The sequence below is a fragment of the Polyodon spathula genome, chromosome 45 (genome assembly GCF_017654505.1).
Source record: "Polyodon spathula isolate WHYD16114869_AA chromosome 45, ASM1765450v1, whole genome shotgun sequence".
NCBI lineage: Eukaryota > Metazoa > Chordata > Actinopteri > Acipenseriformes > Polyodontidae > Polyodon > Polyodon spathula.
This window is the reverse complement of record NC_054578.1, coordinates 1,161,977-1,181,598: the sequence shown is the minus strand read 5'-3', so window position 1 is coordinate 1,181,598 and position 19,622 is coordinate 1,161,977. Positions and strand designations below refer to the sequence as shown.

General features: G+C 46.2%; 2 protein-coding genes across 5 annotated transcripts in view; both read left to right on the top strand.

The window, feature by feature from the left end:
* The window catches only part of LOC121305925, a 6,739-nt gene extending 1,518 nt beyond the window's left edge, over nt 1–5,221 (top strand). The window contains exons 2-8 of one of the 4 annotated variants that reach the window (XM_041237587.1): nt 389–542; nt 663–962; nt 1,174–1,319; nt 1,769–2,507; nt 2,735–3,006; nt 3,330–3,665; nt 4,779–5,221. In XM_041237587.1, the coding sequence (XP_041093521.1) occupies nt 425–542; nt 663–962; nt 1,174–1,319; nt 1,769–2,507; nt 2,735–3,006; nt 3,330–3,665; nt 4,779–5,150 (2,283 nt within the window). In that variant the 5' untranslated portion in view covers nt 389–424 and the 3' untranslated portion in view covers nt 5,151–5,221. Of the gene's footprint in view, nt 1–264; nt 543–662; nt 963–1,170; nt 1,320–1,768; nt 2,508–2,734; nt 3,007–3,329; nt 3,666–4,026; nt 4,443–4,778 lie in introns of those variants that run through there. The other 3 variants (XM_041237585.1, XM_041237586.1, XM_041237588.1) reach the window with 3 other exon arrangements.
* Nucleotides 5,222–8,997: 3,776 nt separating this feature from the next.
* LOC121305871 (myosin-4-like) lies at nt 8,998–16,656 on the top strand. Its single transcript, XM_041237525.1, has 4 exons — nt 8,998–9,102; nt 10,006–10,161; nt 10,250–10,398; nt 16,436–16,656. Exons 1-4 carry the CDS (start codon nt 8,998–9,000, stop codon nt 16,500–16,502), a joined length of 477 nt encoding a protein of 158 aa, XP_041093459.1. The 3' UTR covers nt 16,503–16,656.
* Nucleotides 16,657–19,622: the final 2,966 nt, after the last annotated feature.

The window sequence follows — 19,622 nt, the reverse complement described above, 5'->3', positions numbered from 1 at the left end:
TTCAGCAGCTTTCACTGGACTCTATGAAGCTGAGGGAGTTCATTCTATATAGAGGGGGTGCAATTCAATATGTTAACAAGGGAACATTATTCAGCATCATGGACTCTATGAAGCTGAGGGAGTTCATTCTATATAGAGGGGGTGCAATTCAATATGTTAACAAGGGAACATTATTCAGCAGCTTTCACTGGACTCTATGAAGCTGTGTATTTGAGATCTATGCAGCTGATGTGTATTGAAACGTCTGCCGTCTTTCCTGTTTAGTTGTCCCCCGAAGACCGGGGTCTTGAACCGGAGACCGCAAGCGAGCATCTGAACCGCAGAGCGAAACGGTCGCCCGCGTTCGCCGTTCTAGAGCTTTTAACACCTCGTCTCCCCTCTCCGGCAGGGCACGGAACCGACAGGGGCAGCGCGTCGCCCAGCGATGGACCCCGATGCCAGGGGGTCCTCCTCCAGACCCATTCAGTGGGTCGTGTCTGAGGACCGGAGGGTGCAGATCAAAGAGAAGACCACAGGGCCCCTGGGGAGGGTCACGCTGGGGGGTAGGTCTGTGCAGGTCAGAGAGGAGACCGCAGTGATGCTAGGGAGAGGTGGGGGGGCGGGGTAGGTGTGTCATTGATTAATTCTGTACAACACTGCGCTCTGATCTGTCATCGATTCAGGAGTCCAGATCAAACAGGAGCTCCCTGATCTTCAGGCTGGTCAAGCGGAAGAGGGGGTTGGGGATCTGGACCCTGTCCCTGTGAAAGAGGAGCTTCCCGAACTGGGATTTCAGGACTGTCCCAGGTCAGAACTCGACGGGACCGAGGAGGAGGAGGAGGAGGAGGAGGAGTGGGACGCTGGGAGAAGCCGTCTTCAGAAGAAACGCCCCACCTGTCCGTCAAAGTCAGCCAGCGTGTCTCAACCGGTCCCTGTGGTTCTTGAAAAAGCTCAGAGAGGAAGATCAGCTTCTTCCTCTACAGGTAAGGGAAGCTGTTGATTTCAGTGGTTGTGGAAGGAAACTGAATGATATACTCCCTGACTGTGGGGCTCCCCCCAGGGCACCACGCGGCTGTGCCTTTACCAGGGGAGACCCTCGGGGACCCCTGCGCTCCCTTGACTGTGCGACTCCCTCCTTCTCCCCGTCTCTCTCGGTGGGTGTGATCCTCCCTCACTCCCCCTCTCTCTCAGCAGGCACAGAGAGCCCCTCTCCTCCCTCTCTCTCGTACCCGTGTCCTCACTGCCAGACCTGCTTCACTGGAGAGCTGTATCTGGAGAGACACGTCAAGAAGACTCACCGGGAGCAGTACCTGCAACTGCTGAGGAATCGATCAGGAGCGGTGAGAGAACCCTGTCATTCTGTCTGTCTGTCTGTGTGTCTGAGCCAGTCATTCTGTGTGTCTGTCTGTGTGTCTGAGCCAGTCATTCTGTCTGTCTGTCAGTGTGTCTGAGCCAGTCATTCTGTCTGTGTGTCTGAGCCAGTCATTCTGTCATTCTGTCTGTCATTCTGTCTGTGTGTCTGAGCCAGTCATTCTGTGTGTCTGTCTGTCTGTCTGAGCCAGTCATTCTGTCTGTCTGTCTGTGTGAACTCTGCTTATGCAACCTGTCCCAAAGACGACCTGCATGAATTCCAGTGCAATAATGCCACTCACCTCCTGCACACAGCCCAGCCCTTGTGTTCCAATGCAGTGATCTCCTATGAAGCGTGGGAGGTTCTTCGGCTGTGGTTCTGGGTTCAGGTTTAGGGTTTTTTATTGTCTTTATCCATCCCTCGTTTCCCTTTTCGTAGTCCCTGCACTCAAAACAGAAGGAATCCCCAAAAAAGCCCCTTTCCCCTTGGGAACAGAAGAGCCCGGCACAGCCGGAGAGGAGTCTGGGAGCGCCTGTGATGGAGCGCCGGCAGGATCCTGCAGGGCGTGCGTTCTGCACCCGCTGTGAAGCCCCCCTGCACCACAGCGAGAGCCGGAGAGACGCAAAGAGATCGAAAACCTGCCGGCAGGACCCCGGCGAGGCCGCGTCGGATGCTCGCCGTTTCCTCCGGATGCTGCTGGAAGCCGACATCCCGCTGGAGAAGGCGGAGCACCCTGCGGCGCTGGCCTTCCTGGAGGAGCGGGGCAGCCTGGCCTCCCTGAGGGACTGCCTGGCGGATCTGTACGCCGGAGAGCGGGACAGAATCCGGGTGGCGCTCCGAGGACGCGCCCTGTCGGTCTGCGTGGAGGAGCTGAGCGATGCCGGGGGAGGGAGGATCCTCAACGTCCTGGCTGCCCCTGTCCCGGGAGAGGAGAGCGGGCCAGGGAGAGCTTACCTGCTCCAGACCAAGTTCTGCGCCGCTGTCTCGCACAGCACTGTGGCTCAGCTGGTCGTGCAGGTCCTGTCGCGCTACGAGATCGGGTTCGAGGACGTGCGGGTGTTGGACACGGATGGGTCCTCTTGCATGAGGTCCAGCTACGTCAACGTGCTGCAGGGCTTGTTGACCAACTGCGTCCACGTGGCACGTTTGGGGCACGTGGTAGAGGCCGTGGCAGAAGGTAATTGAAAAGTGTCTGTACATTTGTCAGCTTGTTGATTTCAAAAGCGATCCTTCCCTCTGTGCTACAGCTCTGGCCAAAAGTTTTGCATATATGTATGTGTAATGCGAGTCAGCCTTGCCTTTCCGTCTCAGTCAGCAATCAGAGCGGTTTGGGGGCTGGGCTGAGAGGGACCGCCCTGGAAGAGCAGCCGCTCCTCGTTCCAAAAGTCTCTTTGTGTTCTTCAGCTTTCCTGAAGCCGTTCCGTCTCGCCGCTCGCTACGCTGAACTCTTCCAGCGGCTGCTGGCGGCTCCAGGGGGCAGGAGGTCCCGTTACCGGCAGTGTCTCCGGGAGGCGAACCCCACCGCGATCGCCGCCGCTCTCCCTGACCTGCGCCACGCCTCCTGGGGCTCCTGCTTCACAGCAGCCCAGTACCACAGCGAGCACCTGGGGCAGCAGAGGGAGTTTGTGCGGAGAGAGATGGAGCTGAGTCCCTGCAGTACCCTGTGCAGCCTGCAGGTGCGCTCAGTGTGTATTCCGCTCATCACAACTCAAGCAACGCTGCTGTTTATTTTTCAGATAAAGATGTAATCCGTTATCGCATTTCATTGCCTGTCTGAACAAAAAAACAGCTACCAGTACAGTTACAAGTTGCTGGCAAATGTAATCTGATTACAGTTAAATAAGCAAAAATGAGCAAGCACACTTGCTCGTTAACCTTTCGAACGCACGCAGGCAAAGGAGCAGCGATGCCTTTTATACGGGATTGACTACACCGTGGCTGACCAGATAGACACAGTAAATGCGCTTCTGTTGTTTGTTGTTTTTTGTCCTTGCTGAAGGAAATCTTCCTCGACTCGGAGAAGGCCTCGAATCTCCAGCTGCAGCTCTCTTTCCTCTCCGAAAAGTCAGCCAGGGTCACCGCGCTGCTGGGCCGCTTCCAGCCGGGCGTTCCCGTGACGACAGACTTCGTGGACACGCTGGGGGAGTTGCGGGGGTATTTAGAGTCCCAGCGGCAGAGCTGCGAGGAGACCCCCCTCTCTCTGCAGAATGGACGCTGCCGGCAGTTTCACAGCGCTTTCCAGGGGGCTGCCTCAGAGCTAGACCAGTACATGTCGGGGGGGGCACAGCCTGCGTTTGAATTCTTGAAAGCCGTGAGGATTTTTGCTCCAGCGAAGGTTTGTTTTGATTTAGTTTCTAGATTTTTTTTGTATTTAAATATTTTTTTATTGAATTGTCATTAATAGATAATAACAATAATATATATTTTTTAAATGTATTCACAAAATAGTCTGCAAAGGCACATGATTAGTAACACATTGTATAGAAGAACAAAGTTCCAGAGTTAGATCTATTTTCTATAGATATATATTTGTTGTATATATATATATACAGTATATAATTATTATAATATACATGAGTTGATATAGTTAAATATTTACACATATATAATATACTGAGCATCGAAAGAAACTTATCACTATTGTAACATTTATCTTCGAAAAAAATAATGTAAATGTTTTTTGGTTTCTTTTGAAGCCCTCGATCGTTCATCCTTGCCCACGACACACTGGAGCGACCGTGACCGAAGCTCTTAATCACCTGACTAGCGACACAGTTGATTGGACGCTGAATTCGGAGCGATTTCAGCTGCTGAATTGCAGGGTTGAATAAAAGCCACAAAGAGAAATCACACACGCCTCGTCTGTGAAGAGAGCGGGTCCTTCGTGCGATCGGCGTGTTGGAGGCTGGGCTCGGGCAGCGGGCTGTGGCTCTCCGTCTCGGCCGCTCACAGCCGGCGCTTTCAAACCCGGCGAGACGGTGTGACCAGACCCGCTCTGCCAACGACGGGACACCAACCGGGAGACCGAGAGTCACAGCACCTGCCCGAGAGCGACAGATCACTCTGCAGCGTCTCCGTGATGTCGTGTTGTCAATCAGCACTATAAAAAGTCGCCGCGTCTGCTCTGAAACAGAGTGTCATTTTTCGATCACAGCTAGTGAATTTTATCCAAATATAAGTGATAGGTTTCTTTTAATGCTCAGTGTGTGTGTGTGTGTGTGTGTGTGTGTATATATATACACACACACACACACACACTCATCAATCACTAGAAGTACTTTGGGAAGAAGAAAAGTCATTGTTGATAATAATAAATTTCAAACTGTTAAATATAGTAAACTGTTTTAACCTTGCCCCCCCCTGGCTACAAAGACCTGGTGAATTCTCGCTACAAATCTTGTATACGGATTGTTAAAAATGCTGAACGAATCTTCACCCCCCCCCCCAGGTTCAGTTCCTGTCCCAGAAGAGGGAGGACTACTCTGTGATCCCAGGATGGGACGGGATCCCGGACCAGGAATTCCAGACCTATCGGCTGATCCTAGCGCCCGGGTTCGTTGCCAGCTGCCAGCGGGGTGCGGACGGGGCGAGTCTGGAGGCATTTTGGAAGCGCGCCTCCCCGACGGTCCCGAGACTGTCCCGCCTGGCTCTAAGCCTCTCGAACGCAGTGGTGAATTGGACAGACCCCCCTCGTGGGCTGGGGTTCGAGGGACTGGTCCGGTCGCAAAGACGGAGGATGCTGTCCGAGGGCGATATGGAGAAGGAGGCATTTCTGTGGTTCAACGTCAGCAAGGAGGGGAGCAATTTTGCAACGGACTAGTTCTGAAATGTTACTTTTTGTTCATGGAAATAAAATAAAATGCTGCAGTTAAAAATGCACTACACTAAGAATGATAATATTGGACGTGATAGTATTTGCTTGTTATCAGTTGGTATGCAAATCCTAAATTAGCCCTCTGCTGTCCGTTTATTCAGCGCTTGTCAGGCGCGTCGGGTCCAAATTATGTTCACACGTGCTGTTTAAAATATTTTTTTTTCAGAGTAAAACAGGTTTAAAAGGCACTGAATCGCAAAAGGACACTCAGTACTGCATCTCAGTCCTGCATGTGTATAGAGCTCCCCCTGCTGGTCAGGATTTGCTTTCTCTGTCAGCTCTTCCTGAATGATATACCGTTCTGTCTCTAGAGCTCCCCCTGCTGGTCAGAAGAGGACTCGCGTTCTCTGCCAGCTCTTCCTGAATGATATAGTGTTTCTGTTTACAGCGGCCAAAACTACCAGCGCATAAAACCTGTCAGGTTCCACATAGCAGTTCATGATGCAGGGATAAGCCTCTTCATTCCTGCAGGAACGACAGGCATGAGAGTCTGAACAGCTGGCTCTGAGTCAAGAGCACAGTGTGTGTGTGTGTGTGTGTCTCTGAGTGCGTGTGAAAAATTTTGCAGCACATAGAATTTTAGGATTGAGACATTATATATATATGAACACAATGTGTCTATTTAAGAAATAAACTACCAAATATTATTATTATTATTATTATTATTATTATTATTATTATTATTATTATTATTATTATTATCTACCAGAAGTCATACTAGTACAGCAGTGTTTAATATTAGATATCTGAATGGTCACATTGTTCATGTTCTGCGTTTCCCATTAAGTAGATGGGAAACTACAAAGCGGAATGCAATTCAATGTGTTAACATTATATTTCATTATATAGAAGGATTGTTCACAGCTGTAGATATGAACCCCTTTAAATGCATCTAGCAACCCCAACGCATAAATCAACAACACACAACTAGAACTGAAGAGCAGCCCCCGAACTCAGACCAAAGCCCCCTCGCTCGTAAAAACAGTGTTAATGAATTGCAACACGAAGCTCTTAACGAACGTCCAGCAGTACAGGAGAGTGAAACACGAAGCCACTGTGTCTTTACGAGCGGGTAGCTTTCTTCTGGGTTGGTGTGTAAAGCATTTCTTCATGCAGCTCTGTGTGGATCGAGCTGTCAGATTCCACACAGGGGTCCCGATGCAAGGATCAGTGCTCTGAATTCTGAACAGCAGGCCTGGACTCATGTTCAAAATGTGTGCGCGTGTATCATAAACACATTAAAAGAGATGGGAACCCGGAGGAGCGTGTGTGTGTGTGTGTGTGTGTGTTTGACACAGACAAACCCTACACTCACACACACACACACACACACACACACACACACACACACACACACACACACACACACACACACACACACACACACACACACACACACTGTGCTCTTGACTCAGAGCCAGCTGTTCAGACTCTCATGCCTGTCGTTCCTATAGGAATGAAGAGACTAATCTCTGCATCATGAACTGCTATGTGGAATGTGACAGGTTTTATGCGTTGCTAGTTTTGGCCGCTATAAACACAACGGGATATCATTCCATTGAGAAATGGCAAACTAGAGAGCTTTTTACAACATGCGGATTCTCAAGCAGCGGCAGACCTACAGCAGCAGAGTCAGTCACACAGGCAGGGGCAGGGGCAGGGGCAGGGGCAGGGGCAGGGGCAGGGGCAGGGGCAGGGGCAGGGGCAGGGGCAGGGGCAGGGGCAGGGGCAGGGGCAGGGGCAGGGGCAGGGGCAGGGGCAGGGGCAGGGGCAGGGGCAGGGGCAGGGGCAGGGGCAGGGGCAGGGGCAGGGGCAGGGGCAGGGGCAGGGGCAGGGGCAGTAGATTAACCAGCAGTACGTTTCAGGATATTAAACTGAACCCAGACTCGGGACATGTTTAAAACAAAGCTGTTGAAATGGTGGAAGGGGGGGTTGAGTTTTGATATTCGACTTTCCTCTGAGGAGCAGGTTTCAGAAAGACACAGAATTATCTGTGTTATTTTCTGCCTGATGATCTTGTTGACTTTGGTGACGGACAGTTACAGAATATTTCCAGTGTAAACTGTGTAATCATTTTAATAGCAGCTATCTGTAACTGTAGCCGGTTACAATTTCATCCCTGTAGGAATTCAGAGCACTGATCCCTGCATCGGGACCCCTGTGTGGAATCTGACAGCTCAGTTTACACAGTGAGGGTTTTGGCTCCCATACACAGAGCTGCATATCATTTCAATAACATCTCGCTGTTCATGTCCTCTACTCGCTAAGCCCTTTGCGACTTCTGCTCGTGACTGATTTAATTAAAACGGCAATCTATTATCGGGTTCGTTAACAAGCCAATTAGTCATTTCAATTAAATGGAAAATAACGAGGCAGCGCACGCCATCTCAACACTGGGAAAAAAAGTTCTGCTTTTGCTCGATGACAAATATGTTATCATTGTTTATTTAGCAGATGCCTTTATCCAAGGCGACTTACAGACTAGGGTGGGTGAGCTGTGCATCAGCTGCAGAGTTGTTTGCTATGTTTTTAATAAGCTTTACCAGACCTCTCTGTGCTTTACAATGCTTCCCTGTGCTTTACCAGACCTCTCTGTGCTTTACAATGCTTCCCTGTGCTTTACCAGCCCTCTCTGTGCTTTACAATGCTTCCCTGTGCTTTACAATGCTTTACCTGTGCTTTACCAGACCTCTCTGTGCTTTACAATGCTTCCCTGTGCTTTACCAGACCTCTCTGTGCTTTACAATGCTTCCCTATGCTTTCCCTACAATGCTTTACCAGACCTCTCTGTGCTTTACAATGCTTCCCTATGCTTTACCAGACCTCTGTGCTTTACAAATGCTTTACCAGACCTCTCTGTGCTTTACAATGCTTACCTGTGCTTTACCTCTCTGTGCTTTACAATGCTTCCCTGTGCTTTACCAGACCTCTCTGTGCTTTACAATGCTTCCCTGTGCTTTACCAGACCTCTCTGTGCTTTACAATGCTTCCCTGTGCCCTCTCTGTGCTTTACAATGCTTCCCTGTGCTTTACCAGACCTCTCTGTGCTTTACAATGCTTCCCTGTGCTTTACCAGACCTCTCTGTGCTTTACAATGCTTCCCTGTGCTTTACCAGACCTCTCTGTGCTTTACAATGCTTCCCTGTGCTTTACCAGACCTCTCTGTGCTTTACAATGCTTCCCTATGCTTTACCAGACCTCTCTGTGCTTTACAACCTTTACAATGCTTCCCTATGCTTTACCAGACCTCTCTGTGCTTTACAATGCTTCCCTGTGCTTTACCAGACCTCTCTGTGCTTTACAATGCTTCCCTATGCTTTACCAGACCTCTCTGTGCTTTACAATGCTTCCCTGTGCTTTACCAGACCTCTCTGTGCTTTACAGTGCATACCTAGACAGGCAGACAGCGACACATGAGGGAAAACTGCTCAAATACCTTGGTAACGTTGCATTAAAATCAACACATTAATGTGTACAATGAAAGATCTAACCAGTGTGCACGATCATAATGGAAAACACAATTCAAATCCCCCCTGGTTACAGTGGAGGTCTGCAGGAGTTGCGTGGCAGCCACAGCCCCGCGGAGTTTGGCTGCGGTGTGATCCAGGCCCACCAGTCTATAAGATCCCATTCAAAGTGTATACATTGAGTTTGCTGACAGCAAGAGAACAGTAGGCGCCGTGACTAGTTATACAGCATCAGCATATGTCAGTAATAGATTATGGAATGCCATATGCTAAACCCCTGACAAAGTGGAACTGATATCTACGTTGCAATATAGGAGCAAAGCTACATGCCCAAATACAGCTGGCAGTTTTGCTGGAGTGGCAGGAAAGCTCCTGATAAAAGCCGAGCCCGAGCCAGCCTCCAGCACCGGTGCGAGAACATCCATACTGTGGTAAGTGGCTGGAGGGTAACTGTCCGTTTGTGTTCAGCGGTGTCGATGAGGGGCTGTTTCACTTTTAGCGCACAAGTAGTCGGTGCAGCCCGGGAGCCTCTTGCACGAGATTACTTCTGTTGTCGATACCAATGATGAAACATGTAAAGACTCCCCAGGTGAAGGCATGGCTGTGTGGTGTGCAGGGGGAGTCACACAGTCAGGGGAGCGCAGGGGTCCCCGAGGGTCTCCCCTGCTAATGGCACTGTGTGCAGGGGGAGTCACACAGTCAGGGGAGCGCAGGGGTCCCCGAGGGTCTCCCCTGCTAATGGCACTGTGTGCAGGGGGAGTCACACAGTCAGGGGAGCGCAGGGGTCCCCGAGGGTCTCCCCTGGTAAAGGCACTGTGTGTGCAGGGGGAGTCACACAGTCAGGGGAGCGCAGGGGTCCCCGAGGGTCTCCCCTGCTAATGGCACTGTGTGCAGGGGGAGTCACACAGTCAGGGGAGCGCAGGGGTCCCCGAGGGTCTCCCCTGCTAATGGCACTGTGTGCAGGGGGAGTCACACAGTCCAAACTTGTATTTAACAGCAGGACAATGTGTTCAACTGAAGGGAGGGACGGAATAGACTGGGAATCGTTTTTTCAAACGTGATGAAGTGTAGTGTGGAGATTACGAGGTGTGCTTGAAGCATAAACGCACTGAATTGATCAGCTGTAAGTGATAGATGTTCCTCAGGGAAGGTGCGCAGTGGAACTGCTCCACGCTGTGTGCTGTGCTTGTAGCTCTTGTGCTGGGCTATGATTCAATAAAACACACTGAGCTTTGCACCTGATAACGGACAGCTGTGAAGTTGCGTTGCTGTCAAACGCAGTTTCGCTGTTCACAAGAACCCCTTCCACGCTGCTCTAACTAACTAACTCTCCTTTTCAGACCGTCACCGTTAAGGAGGACGATGTCTTGCCCATGAACCTCCTCCCCCCCAAGTACGATAAGATTGAGGACATGGCCATGATGACCCACCTCAATGAAGCCACTGTGCTGTATAACCTCAAAGAGCGTTTTGCAGCGTGGATGATCTACGTGAGTTTGTTTGCACCGAGCAAATCAACACATTGAAAAGCTTCTTCATACTATGACTCAACTGCGTTTCATATTTTCACAATTTCAGACTTACTCCGGGCTGTTTTGCGTTACTGTGAATCCATACAAGTGGCTTCCAGTGTACGACCAGTCTTGTGTTGATGCATACAGAGGCAAGAAGCGCATGGAGGCTCCCCCACACATCTTCTCTGTCTCTGACAATGCCGATCAGTTCATGTAAGTTTCTCTTTTCTGCTGTAGTATCTCTTTTAGATCTGGGTCTTATTTATAGACGTTTACAATTCTGACTGTAATACTTACTCGTCACAGACCTGCTGGAAAAATCCAGGGTCACATTTCAACTGAAGGAAGAAAGGAGCTACCACATCTTCTATCAGATCATGACCAACCACAATATAATAGATACTAGTTAACAGAAATTATAACTAGTTATGAATGCGACATTATGTATTGAAAAAATCAATTCAATATTAATAAGAAAAACAGTCAGTCAGCCTACACTCACGTTATTTCAAACGGAAGGGCTCGCATCCCACCCCACCTTTCTTCAAAACTGCACTCCTGTCCGGCTGATCCAGCGCCCCCTTCTGGGAGGAAAGCAAAATGCAGCTCTCCCTGCGGGCGCATCCGGTACAGCACACTGATCCACTGCGCCTCTGCTGGCTGAAGCCCGAATTACAGCGGCTTTCATTTAGTTATTAAGATTTGCTCGGTAGGTTTGTTTTTACAACCTTGTCGAGAAAGTACACAATCGTACACTGTGCCGACTCTCTCTACCCAGCTTCAATCCAATCTTTCTTTCTTATCCGTCCACTCCCGTTTCCCAAGCTCCTCCCTTCTCGTTTTCTTGGTTAATCCTTAATAAAAGCTTATTGTCGCCCCCTTCTGTTTGTTCTGATTATTGCTATTGTGAGCCCCAAACACTTTTTTTAAAAAGACTGGTTAGATCTCCCCGTTCCCCATAATGCATTTCCCTGTATACCCTCCCTAAAAAAAATCCTGAATATTCAAAGCCTTCAACTCTCCCCCCTCCCTCTAATCTCACTTCCCCATATCAAGCACATCCAACCTGTTCCCCTAGCCCCCATGCGCTCTCATCCCCCCTCTAGTCCTAAATGCGCTGGAATCCGCACTTAAACCACACGCAATCCTACATTCTGACTCTAGATACTTTTCTTCCCTTACTAAACCCCTTCTATCCCCCTTTTTCCTTCATTCTTAACTTCATTCTTATCGAATCTGAAAAAAAAAATGACTGCCCTCTCTACCTTAACCACTGTTATCCATTGCAATGCCAAAAAACGAACCTCTATTAGTCCAGCCGTCATGATAGAGACGTTATCTGTGACAGGGACTCATGTTCTAGACCTCTCCTCCCTACTCACTCTCTCAGCCCGTCTCTATAGGGCTCTTCGTGAATCGAGGTGGTGGTGGTGGGGTGTGGGGTGTGGGGTGGGGTGGACCCTGGTTAAATGCCGGGAAACCGCATTAGTAATATTGCTGTATCGCTTAATAACAATGTCATTCCGCATCTTTATAGCTGTCGTGTGCGCCTTGCTTGCCCAGGTAAACCGAATCAAATCAAGCGCCGAAGAACCTTGCCATGAGTTTTCCGACTCGCTCTCTCACTGCGATTGTACCCCCGCTGCTCGTCAGATAGTTCCCATTGTCAGTTTATCTGGGAGTGAGTGTTTGCAGGCTGGAGGCTGTGTGGTCCGGCGGTTAAAGCAAAGGGCTTGTAACCAGGAGGATCCCGGTTCGCTCACTGTGCCGTGACCCCTGAGCAAGTCACTGAACCTCCTTGTGACTCTGATGCCTAGTTCCCACACCCTACTCTCTGTACGCCTGCTAAATAAACAAGTGATTTTATTGATCCGATCTTTAAGGGTGACCTTTTCGGCATCTTTAAACAGCTTGTTCACGAACGCACTGCAAGCCACTTATCAACGTGAATGCGACAGCGCGCTTCGTTCAACCATAACCTCTGTGCGCCAGACGCGGTTTCATTCAAAGAGCACGTTAAGGTAAACTGAAAGCAAAGCTGCCTGTGCTGACGAGTATATATGAGAAGTGTACCGATTTGGGCAAAGAGCCGCGCATGGGTTTTGCCCCAGGGTCCCTGGCGATGACGCATCGGTTTTGGTCAGAGCTGTGTGTGGAATAGGAGCGCAGTGGGAGAGACGCTGTACTCTGCCGCGCCACTAGAGGGCAGCAGAAGCCTGCGCTTCAGTTCAGTGCTCAGCGCTCCCGGTTTGACCGTGTTGATGCTCCCCTGCTAAAAGCCCTCGTCACTGCTGGCGAGCTGGATGCTCTTCCCATGCAATCCCAGGCAAGGCTTACAGGCAAGGCTTACTAGACAACAGACAGACATTACAAACAGCCAGGCACCCTTTATATGTGCGGTTTTGGGCGTAAAATATAATAGGAGACCCTAGAAACTGCAACAAGACGATTATTATTATTATTGGGCTGGTTAATTGTATTTTTTTTTGTTTCTAATTATTTATTCTTATGAATACTAAGTTAAAGTCAATTTGTATATATACACACACATATGTGTATATATATATATATATATATATATATATATATATATATATATATATATATAGATAGATAGATAGATAGATAGATAGATAGATAGATAGATAGATAGATAGATAAAATGAAATAGATCTATATTGTTCAGATTCCTCACATCATAATAATAATAATAATAATAATAATAATAATAATAATAATAATAATAATAATAATAATAATAATAATAATGATAATGAATAGTCTTTAGACCCGTCACTTCCCCGTGTTATTCACCTCTGGCTACACAAACACAATTCTACCTGGTTTTTCTATGAATGAAATGCCGGCTCTTTAATGATATTTCACGGGTGTATTCCCAATGCAAACTGCGGTACGTTCTCCTCACGCTTCAGTGAAGCAGTTCTGTAAATCCGCATGAAGGCTGTTCAGTATCTCACTCATAGTCAGAGCGGAGCCACTCTGTACATATACCGGCTAAGAAAACTATTAACAATGCGTTATCATATAGCCTACCGTGTCTGTGTGTCTGTGTGTGTGTGTGTGTGTGTGTGTGTGTGTGTGTGTGTGTGTGTGTGTGTGTGTGTGTGTGTGTGTGTGTGTGTGTGTGTGTGTGTGTGTGTGTGTGTGTGTGTGTGTGTGTGTGTGTGTGTGTGTGTGTGTGTGTGTGTGTGTGTGTGTGTGTGTGTGTGTGTGTGTGTGTGTGTGTGTGTGTGTGTGTGTGTGTGTGTGTGTGTGTGTGTGTGTGTGTGTGTGTGTGTGTGTGTGTGTGTCAGTGTGTGTGTGTGTGTGTGTGTGTGTGTGTGTGTGTGTGTGTGTGTGTGTGTGTGTGTGTGTGTGTGTGTGTGTGTGTGTGTGTGTGTGTGTGTGTGTGTGTGTGTGTGTGTGTGTGTGTGTGTGTGTGTGTGTGTGTGTGTGTGTGTGTGTGTGTGTGTGTGTGTGTGTCAGTGTGTGTGTGTGTGTGTGTGTCTGTGCGTCAGTGTGTGTGTGTGTGTGTGTGTGTGTGTGTGTCAGTGTGTGTGTGTGTGTGTGTGTGTGTGTGTGTGTGTGTGTGTGTGTGTGTGTGTGTGGGTGTCAGTGTGTATACACCACTTTTTCAGGCTGTATACGAGAGCACAGAGTATTTCAGTTCTCACTGGAAATGCGCATAGGGTCTGCACTGCGCGTATCGGTCAGCACTGATCGTTATTACACCAGGCCGCCTCCTAATCCAGCCTCCAGAACCGGGTTGAGCAGTGGCGGAGAGGAAGGACACTCACTTATTTGTTTCAAATTAACAAACAAAAAAGCATTACGTAGGTACAAACAGTGAGCAGTATTGGTGGTGTGAGTGTATACGTGTATTTCAGAAGTGAAGGGGAGGGTGTCGAACCCGCTATTTCCCACCTCCCTGCTTTACAGCTAAAGAGCTAAACTAGATGCGCCAGCAAAGACTCTGGGTTGCAATCACCCCTCAAAACATGCTGCTCACCACACAGGCTTACACTACGCGGGCGCTCCTTTCGATTGGACAACGCGTTATATACTCCTAGTGTGATTACACTGTGTAGCACCATTTTTGTTCCTGGGTAGGAAGTGTTATTTCCTAATTGCTTATGCCTCAAAAGTATAGAAAATGGCTATTATTCCCCACAGACTTTGCTTTTGTGACCAGGACAGTGATATTTCAAAATATCACTATTTCCAATGGGAAAACGGGCAAGTGTGTGTCTTTTCGTTCACATAAAGTCAGAAAAAAAAACAACATATGAATCCAAATTAACATGTATTTATACTAAAGTAATACAATGTATTTACAGTATAATCGTAAATCTCGAAAAACTACTCACTTCTAAATCTTTTGTAATCATTTTTGTATTACTTTAGTATAAATACATGTTCATTTGGATTCATATGTTGTTTTTTGCTGCAACCGCTGCGTGCGCTACAGTTCATAGACTTCAAACACAGAGCAGCAGTTCCAGTTCCTATCAAACCAGCGAGATCTGGCAGCGCCGAGCCCAGAGTTTTCCAAGCATGTGAAGAGATTATAAAGTGGGAAAGGAAACGAGAGCCACCGCAGTTGTGTTTTTCTTGGTCGTGTCTTATTGCAGGTCTAACAGGAGTCTGCGGGTCTCCGCTCGCTCGCTCGCCAGCTGAAGAGCAGTATGAGCCGCTGCCGCTGCCACTCTCTCCCGGCTCCGGCTCTCTCTCTCTCTCTCTCCCGGTCCCTCGGTCACAAGTGGGGTTTTTAAACAGCTTACCAGTCCCGATGGGAATTGCAATTTAATTTGTCGCACGTTTGTTTTTCCCGTTATTTTGAGAGTTGAAAACAAAATTGTTATTCAAAAAAACTGAACAACGAAAAACAAACTGGTTTGTTTTTCAAACAAACAACGAACAGTAAACTTGGCTAGAACTTCAGCTGGCTCCCTGACACATACTTACATAAAAAAACACAGGATTAATTAATTTAGGAAGCTCTTAAAGAACGATGACAGGCGTCCATCAGCAGAGGAGAGAGAAACACGAAGCCGCGGTATTTTTAACAGCGGGTAGCTTTCTTTTGGATTGGTGTTTAAGAGTTTGAAATGATATGCAGCAAAACCCTCGCTGTGTAAACCGAGCTGTCAGATTCCACACAGGGGTCCCACTGCAGGGATCAGTGCTCTGAATTCTGAACAGCAGGCTTGCAATCTATCTATACACACACCTATCTATCTGTCTATCTATCTATCTATCTATCTACACACACACCTATCTATACACACACACACACACACACACTATCTACTATCTATCTATCTATCTATCTACCTATCTATCTGTCTATCTATCTATCTATCTATCTACACACACATCTATCTATCTATCTATCTATCTACACACACACCTATCTATCTGTCTATCTATCTATCTATCTATCTATCTATCTATCTATCTATCTACACACACCTATCTATCTATCTATCTATCTACACATCTACACACACACACACACATCTATCTATACACACACATATCTATCTGCCTATCTATCTATCTATCTACACACACACCTATCTATCTATCTATCTATACACACACCTATCTATCTATCTATCTATCTATCTACACACACACCTATCTATACACACACACACATCTATCTATCTATCTGTATATCTATCTATCCAGCTATTTGTATATCTACATGTCTATCTATATATCTATCTGTCTATCTAGCTATCTGTGTCTGTCTTTCTATCTATCTGTCTGTCTCAGAGCAGCACATCAGTATTCCCATATGGCTGAGAATCGCAAGACACATACTGTAAAACATTACATGTTTGCGAGCACGACATTTTAAATACTAGCTCTGTTTAGAAAAACAAAAACCTCTCAGACATTTATAAGAGAGTCTTGCCTTTCCTCTGTGGAGCTGTTCCCTCTTGATGGCATCAAAATACGTTGCAAAGGACGGTTCATTGAGAGGCTGCGCCGTTTCTGTGTAATCTTTATTGACCTACAGTGTATCAAACTGTAAATGTAACCCAATTATACAATCATTTCTGTTGATGCTGTATGTATTACACACTTTAAATAAAATATATTCACTTATTATGAAGCGAAATACAATAACTGACCAGGTTCCACCAAAACACCACGTACAAAAAAGGTTTCTTTTTGACAGGCCCATCCCTTGAAGATCTCGATGCTGTTCATTTATTTCAAATGTATTTTTGTACAACAGCTGCGCGTGCTTTTGGATTTTTGGAAAAGGATTAACTTCACCAAGAGACGAAATATCCTTGCGGTGAACATGCAGGCTGCAAGAAACAGAGCAGAGTCGCCGGGAGAGAAGAAGAATTAACAAGAATGAATACAGAAAGCAAAAGAATACTATCGTTTGTTATTCATTCTTTTTCATCTCTACGCCATATCATAGACGCATTAAAGCAACCTGGAACAGCACATGCGTATAATTATATATATATATATACACACACACACACATATAGTCTAGGGCTGGAAATGAAATGTGAAGCAAGCAATGCGATTGGTCGAGCAAGGTTCCAGCTGTCCGTATAGGATGGATAGGGACAGCTGGAGCCTTGCCGCATATTCTAAATCCCTGCGAGCAATGAAATGAACGGGTGTATTTTTTCACCGGCAATTTGCACAATATCAAAATTATAGATGTACGGGGTGGGCTCCCGAGCGGCATATCCTGCAAAGGCGCTCCACGCCCTACAGCCTGGGGAGCGCAGGTTCGAGTCTAGGCTATATCACAGCACTCCGCGACCGGGAGCTCCTAGGGGGTGGCGCGCAATTGGCCAAGCGCTGCCCGGGTAGGGAGGGCTTCGATCAGCAGAGGAATCCATGGCTCCAGCCTGCGTTCCCCGATATATAGATGCACTTTGTTTTGCATGTTTAAATTCATTTACTCAGCTTAGTCTGCCTTTCAAAGTTATAAACGCGATTGCTTTATTGGCGTAAGGATATTTTATAATGCAATAATATTTTTTTGCCCTAAACATGATTTACGCTTTTTTTTTTCCTTCGACCTGGATTATAACTGCAATGAGGCTGTTCAATGGGGTCTGTATACACCTGCGATCTCCTCATAGGAGCAACAACAGAGTTTGCCCCTCGCATCCTTAAACCATCGGGCAATAGTTTCAGTCTGTCATGCGATTGGGTTCAGTATCAGCTGTCTTTAAAAATATTATTGCATTATAAAATATCCTTACGCCAACCAAAGCAAGGGAAACCATTTCAAAAACCATTTTCTGTGACAGAAATCAGAAAACACCCAACCAAAGCAAGGGAAACCATTTCAAAAACCATTTTCTGTGACAGAAATCACAAAACACCCAACAAAACAAAGGGAAACCATTTCAAAAACCATTTTCTGTGACAGAGATCACAAAACCCCCAACCAAAGCAAGGGAAACCATTTCAAAAACCATTTTCTATGACAGAAATCAGAAAACACCCAACCAAAGCAAGGGAAACCATTTCAAAAACCATTTTCTGTGACAGAAATCACAAAACACCCAACAAAACAAAGGGAAACCATTTCAAAAACCATTTTCTGTGACAGAGATCACAAAACCCCCAACCAAAGCAAGGGAAACCATTTCAAAAACCATTTTCTGTGACAGAAATCACAAAACACCCAACAAAGCAAGAGAAACCATTTCAAAAACCATTTTCTGTTATTAATATATGTTATTTAGCTATTTACAGAATCAGCTGTCTTTAAAGAAAACACTTCAAAGCCGTAAATATTTGCGACCACAAATATCTGTCAAGACACCAGCCAGGAAACTTGCTTCGTTGCTGAGCTGCTGGCGCCCTGTCGCACTGCTAGTGGTACATAACTTCATTATACGTACAGCGCTGAGATATGCCTGCCCCAGAAATTTGACTTTTACTTTTCATACGCGAGAAAGGCATAATAAAAGACTTAGAAATCTTGACGGCTTTAAGTCATGTCTCCTATCCAGCCTGGCCTCTCTTGCTGTTGTGACTAGGGTCGCCACCCGGCCCCATAATTCAGGAACACTGCGAGACAGAACTGCCTTTAAACTGAAAGAAATCAGCATGCGAATTGAGCCCTAAGCCTTTGACAAATTGATCCTGGTGATTAATTATCTTGAGGCAGCGTGACAATACAATAATAGCTTTTAACAAATGAAATAAATAAAGTACATCATCAATATTTATTTATTTTATTAATAGTTTTAAAATACATACGTATATTAAAGTTTCTTTATAGTTTCTAATAGTAGATCACCTTCTCCCACTGGAATCATTAATACTGAGAAGCTGTTCTCTATTCCTGACTCTTGAACACTGGATCAGTGTTGATATTTAATTGGGAGAGTCAATGTAAATTAGGGCTATATATTACTAATTAATAGGATATAAATAGCATCTTTTAAATATTGAGAACTGAAATACCATTTTGTACAAAATAAAAAAGAAATATCTTGACTAAACCTACACACGTGTTTATTCAAGATGCTTTTTTTTTTTTATTATTTTGTAAGATTTTGTATTATCGCAATGATTCGCATAATTAAGCTAGTGCTTCGTGCTCAGTTCACGTGTTTATTGCTCTCAGTTTAAGGGTAAAAACCGCGTCCCGTCTCAAAGTGTTCCGGAATTACGTGGCCAGGTGGCAACCCTAGTTGTGACGGACTCATGTTTATATATGTACGGTCGCTTCAGGCAGTGCAGTGTTGCATTACAGTCCTCCCTCGGGTCAGTAATCTTACACTATAGCCCTCCTCTCCAGTCCATATTCGCTTTATATGTAGCAGAGCTCTTCACCATTCAAGGACACGACAAGAGTGACGTAAAGTTTGTAGTATCAGAGCAGCTAAAATTAGACGATGCCCCATACAGAAGAATAAAAGAAATTTGATAATTAGACTGAACACGACGACGCCGGCGAGGCTCAGCAGAAAAGAATGAACTCATTAACTCCAATAAATAGACAACATTTAAACAATTAAATAAACAAAATTCATTCAAAAGTCGCGAATGCTGATGCGCTGTGGAGGCCAGATCAAGGCTGATCCTCAGAGCCAGCGTTGCATGAGAATAGAAATCAGAGTTTATATAAAATAATGTTAATTAGAATGAATATAGATTTAAAGATATAAGCAAACATGATGTCACAATGCACAGAACACCATTACATCATGTAAGAATAAATCATGGATTTGAATAGAAACAGTAAGGAATCATTTGTCATGCCCCCAAACACTTATAAACACCTCCAATGTTTTGATTCAAACACAGGCTCCCTTGAGAAAGAGATGGACAAATAATTCTGAAGGAAACAGATACCAGTAGAGTGTCAATTAACAAAATAATCATTTAAGCCTAAGAGAATATTTATTTCTGCATCCACATTTTCTATTAAC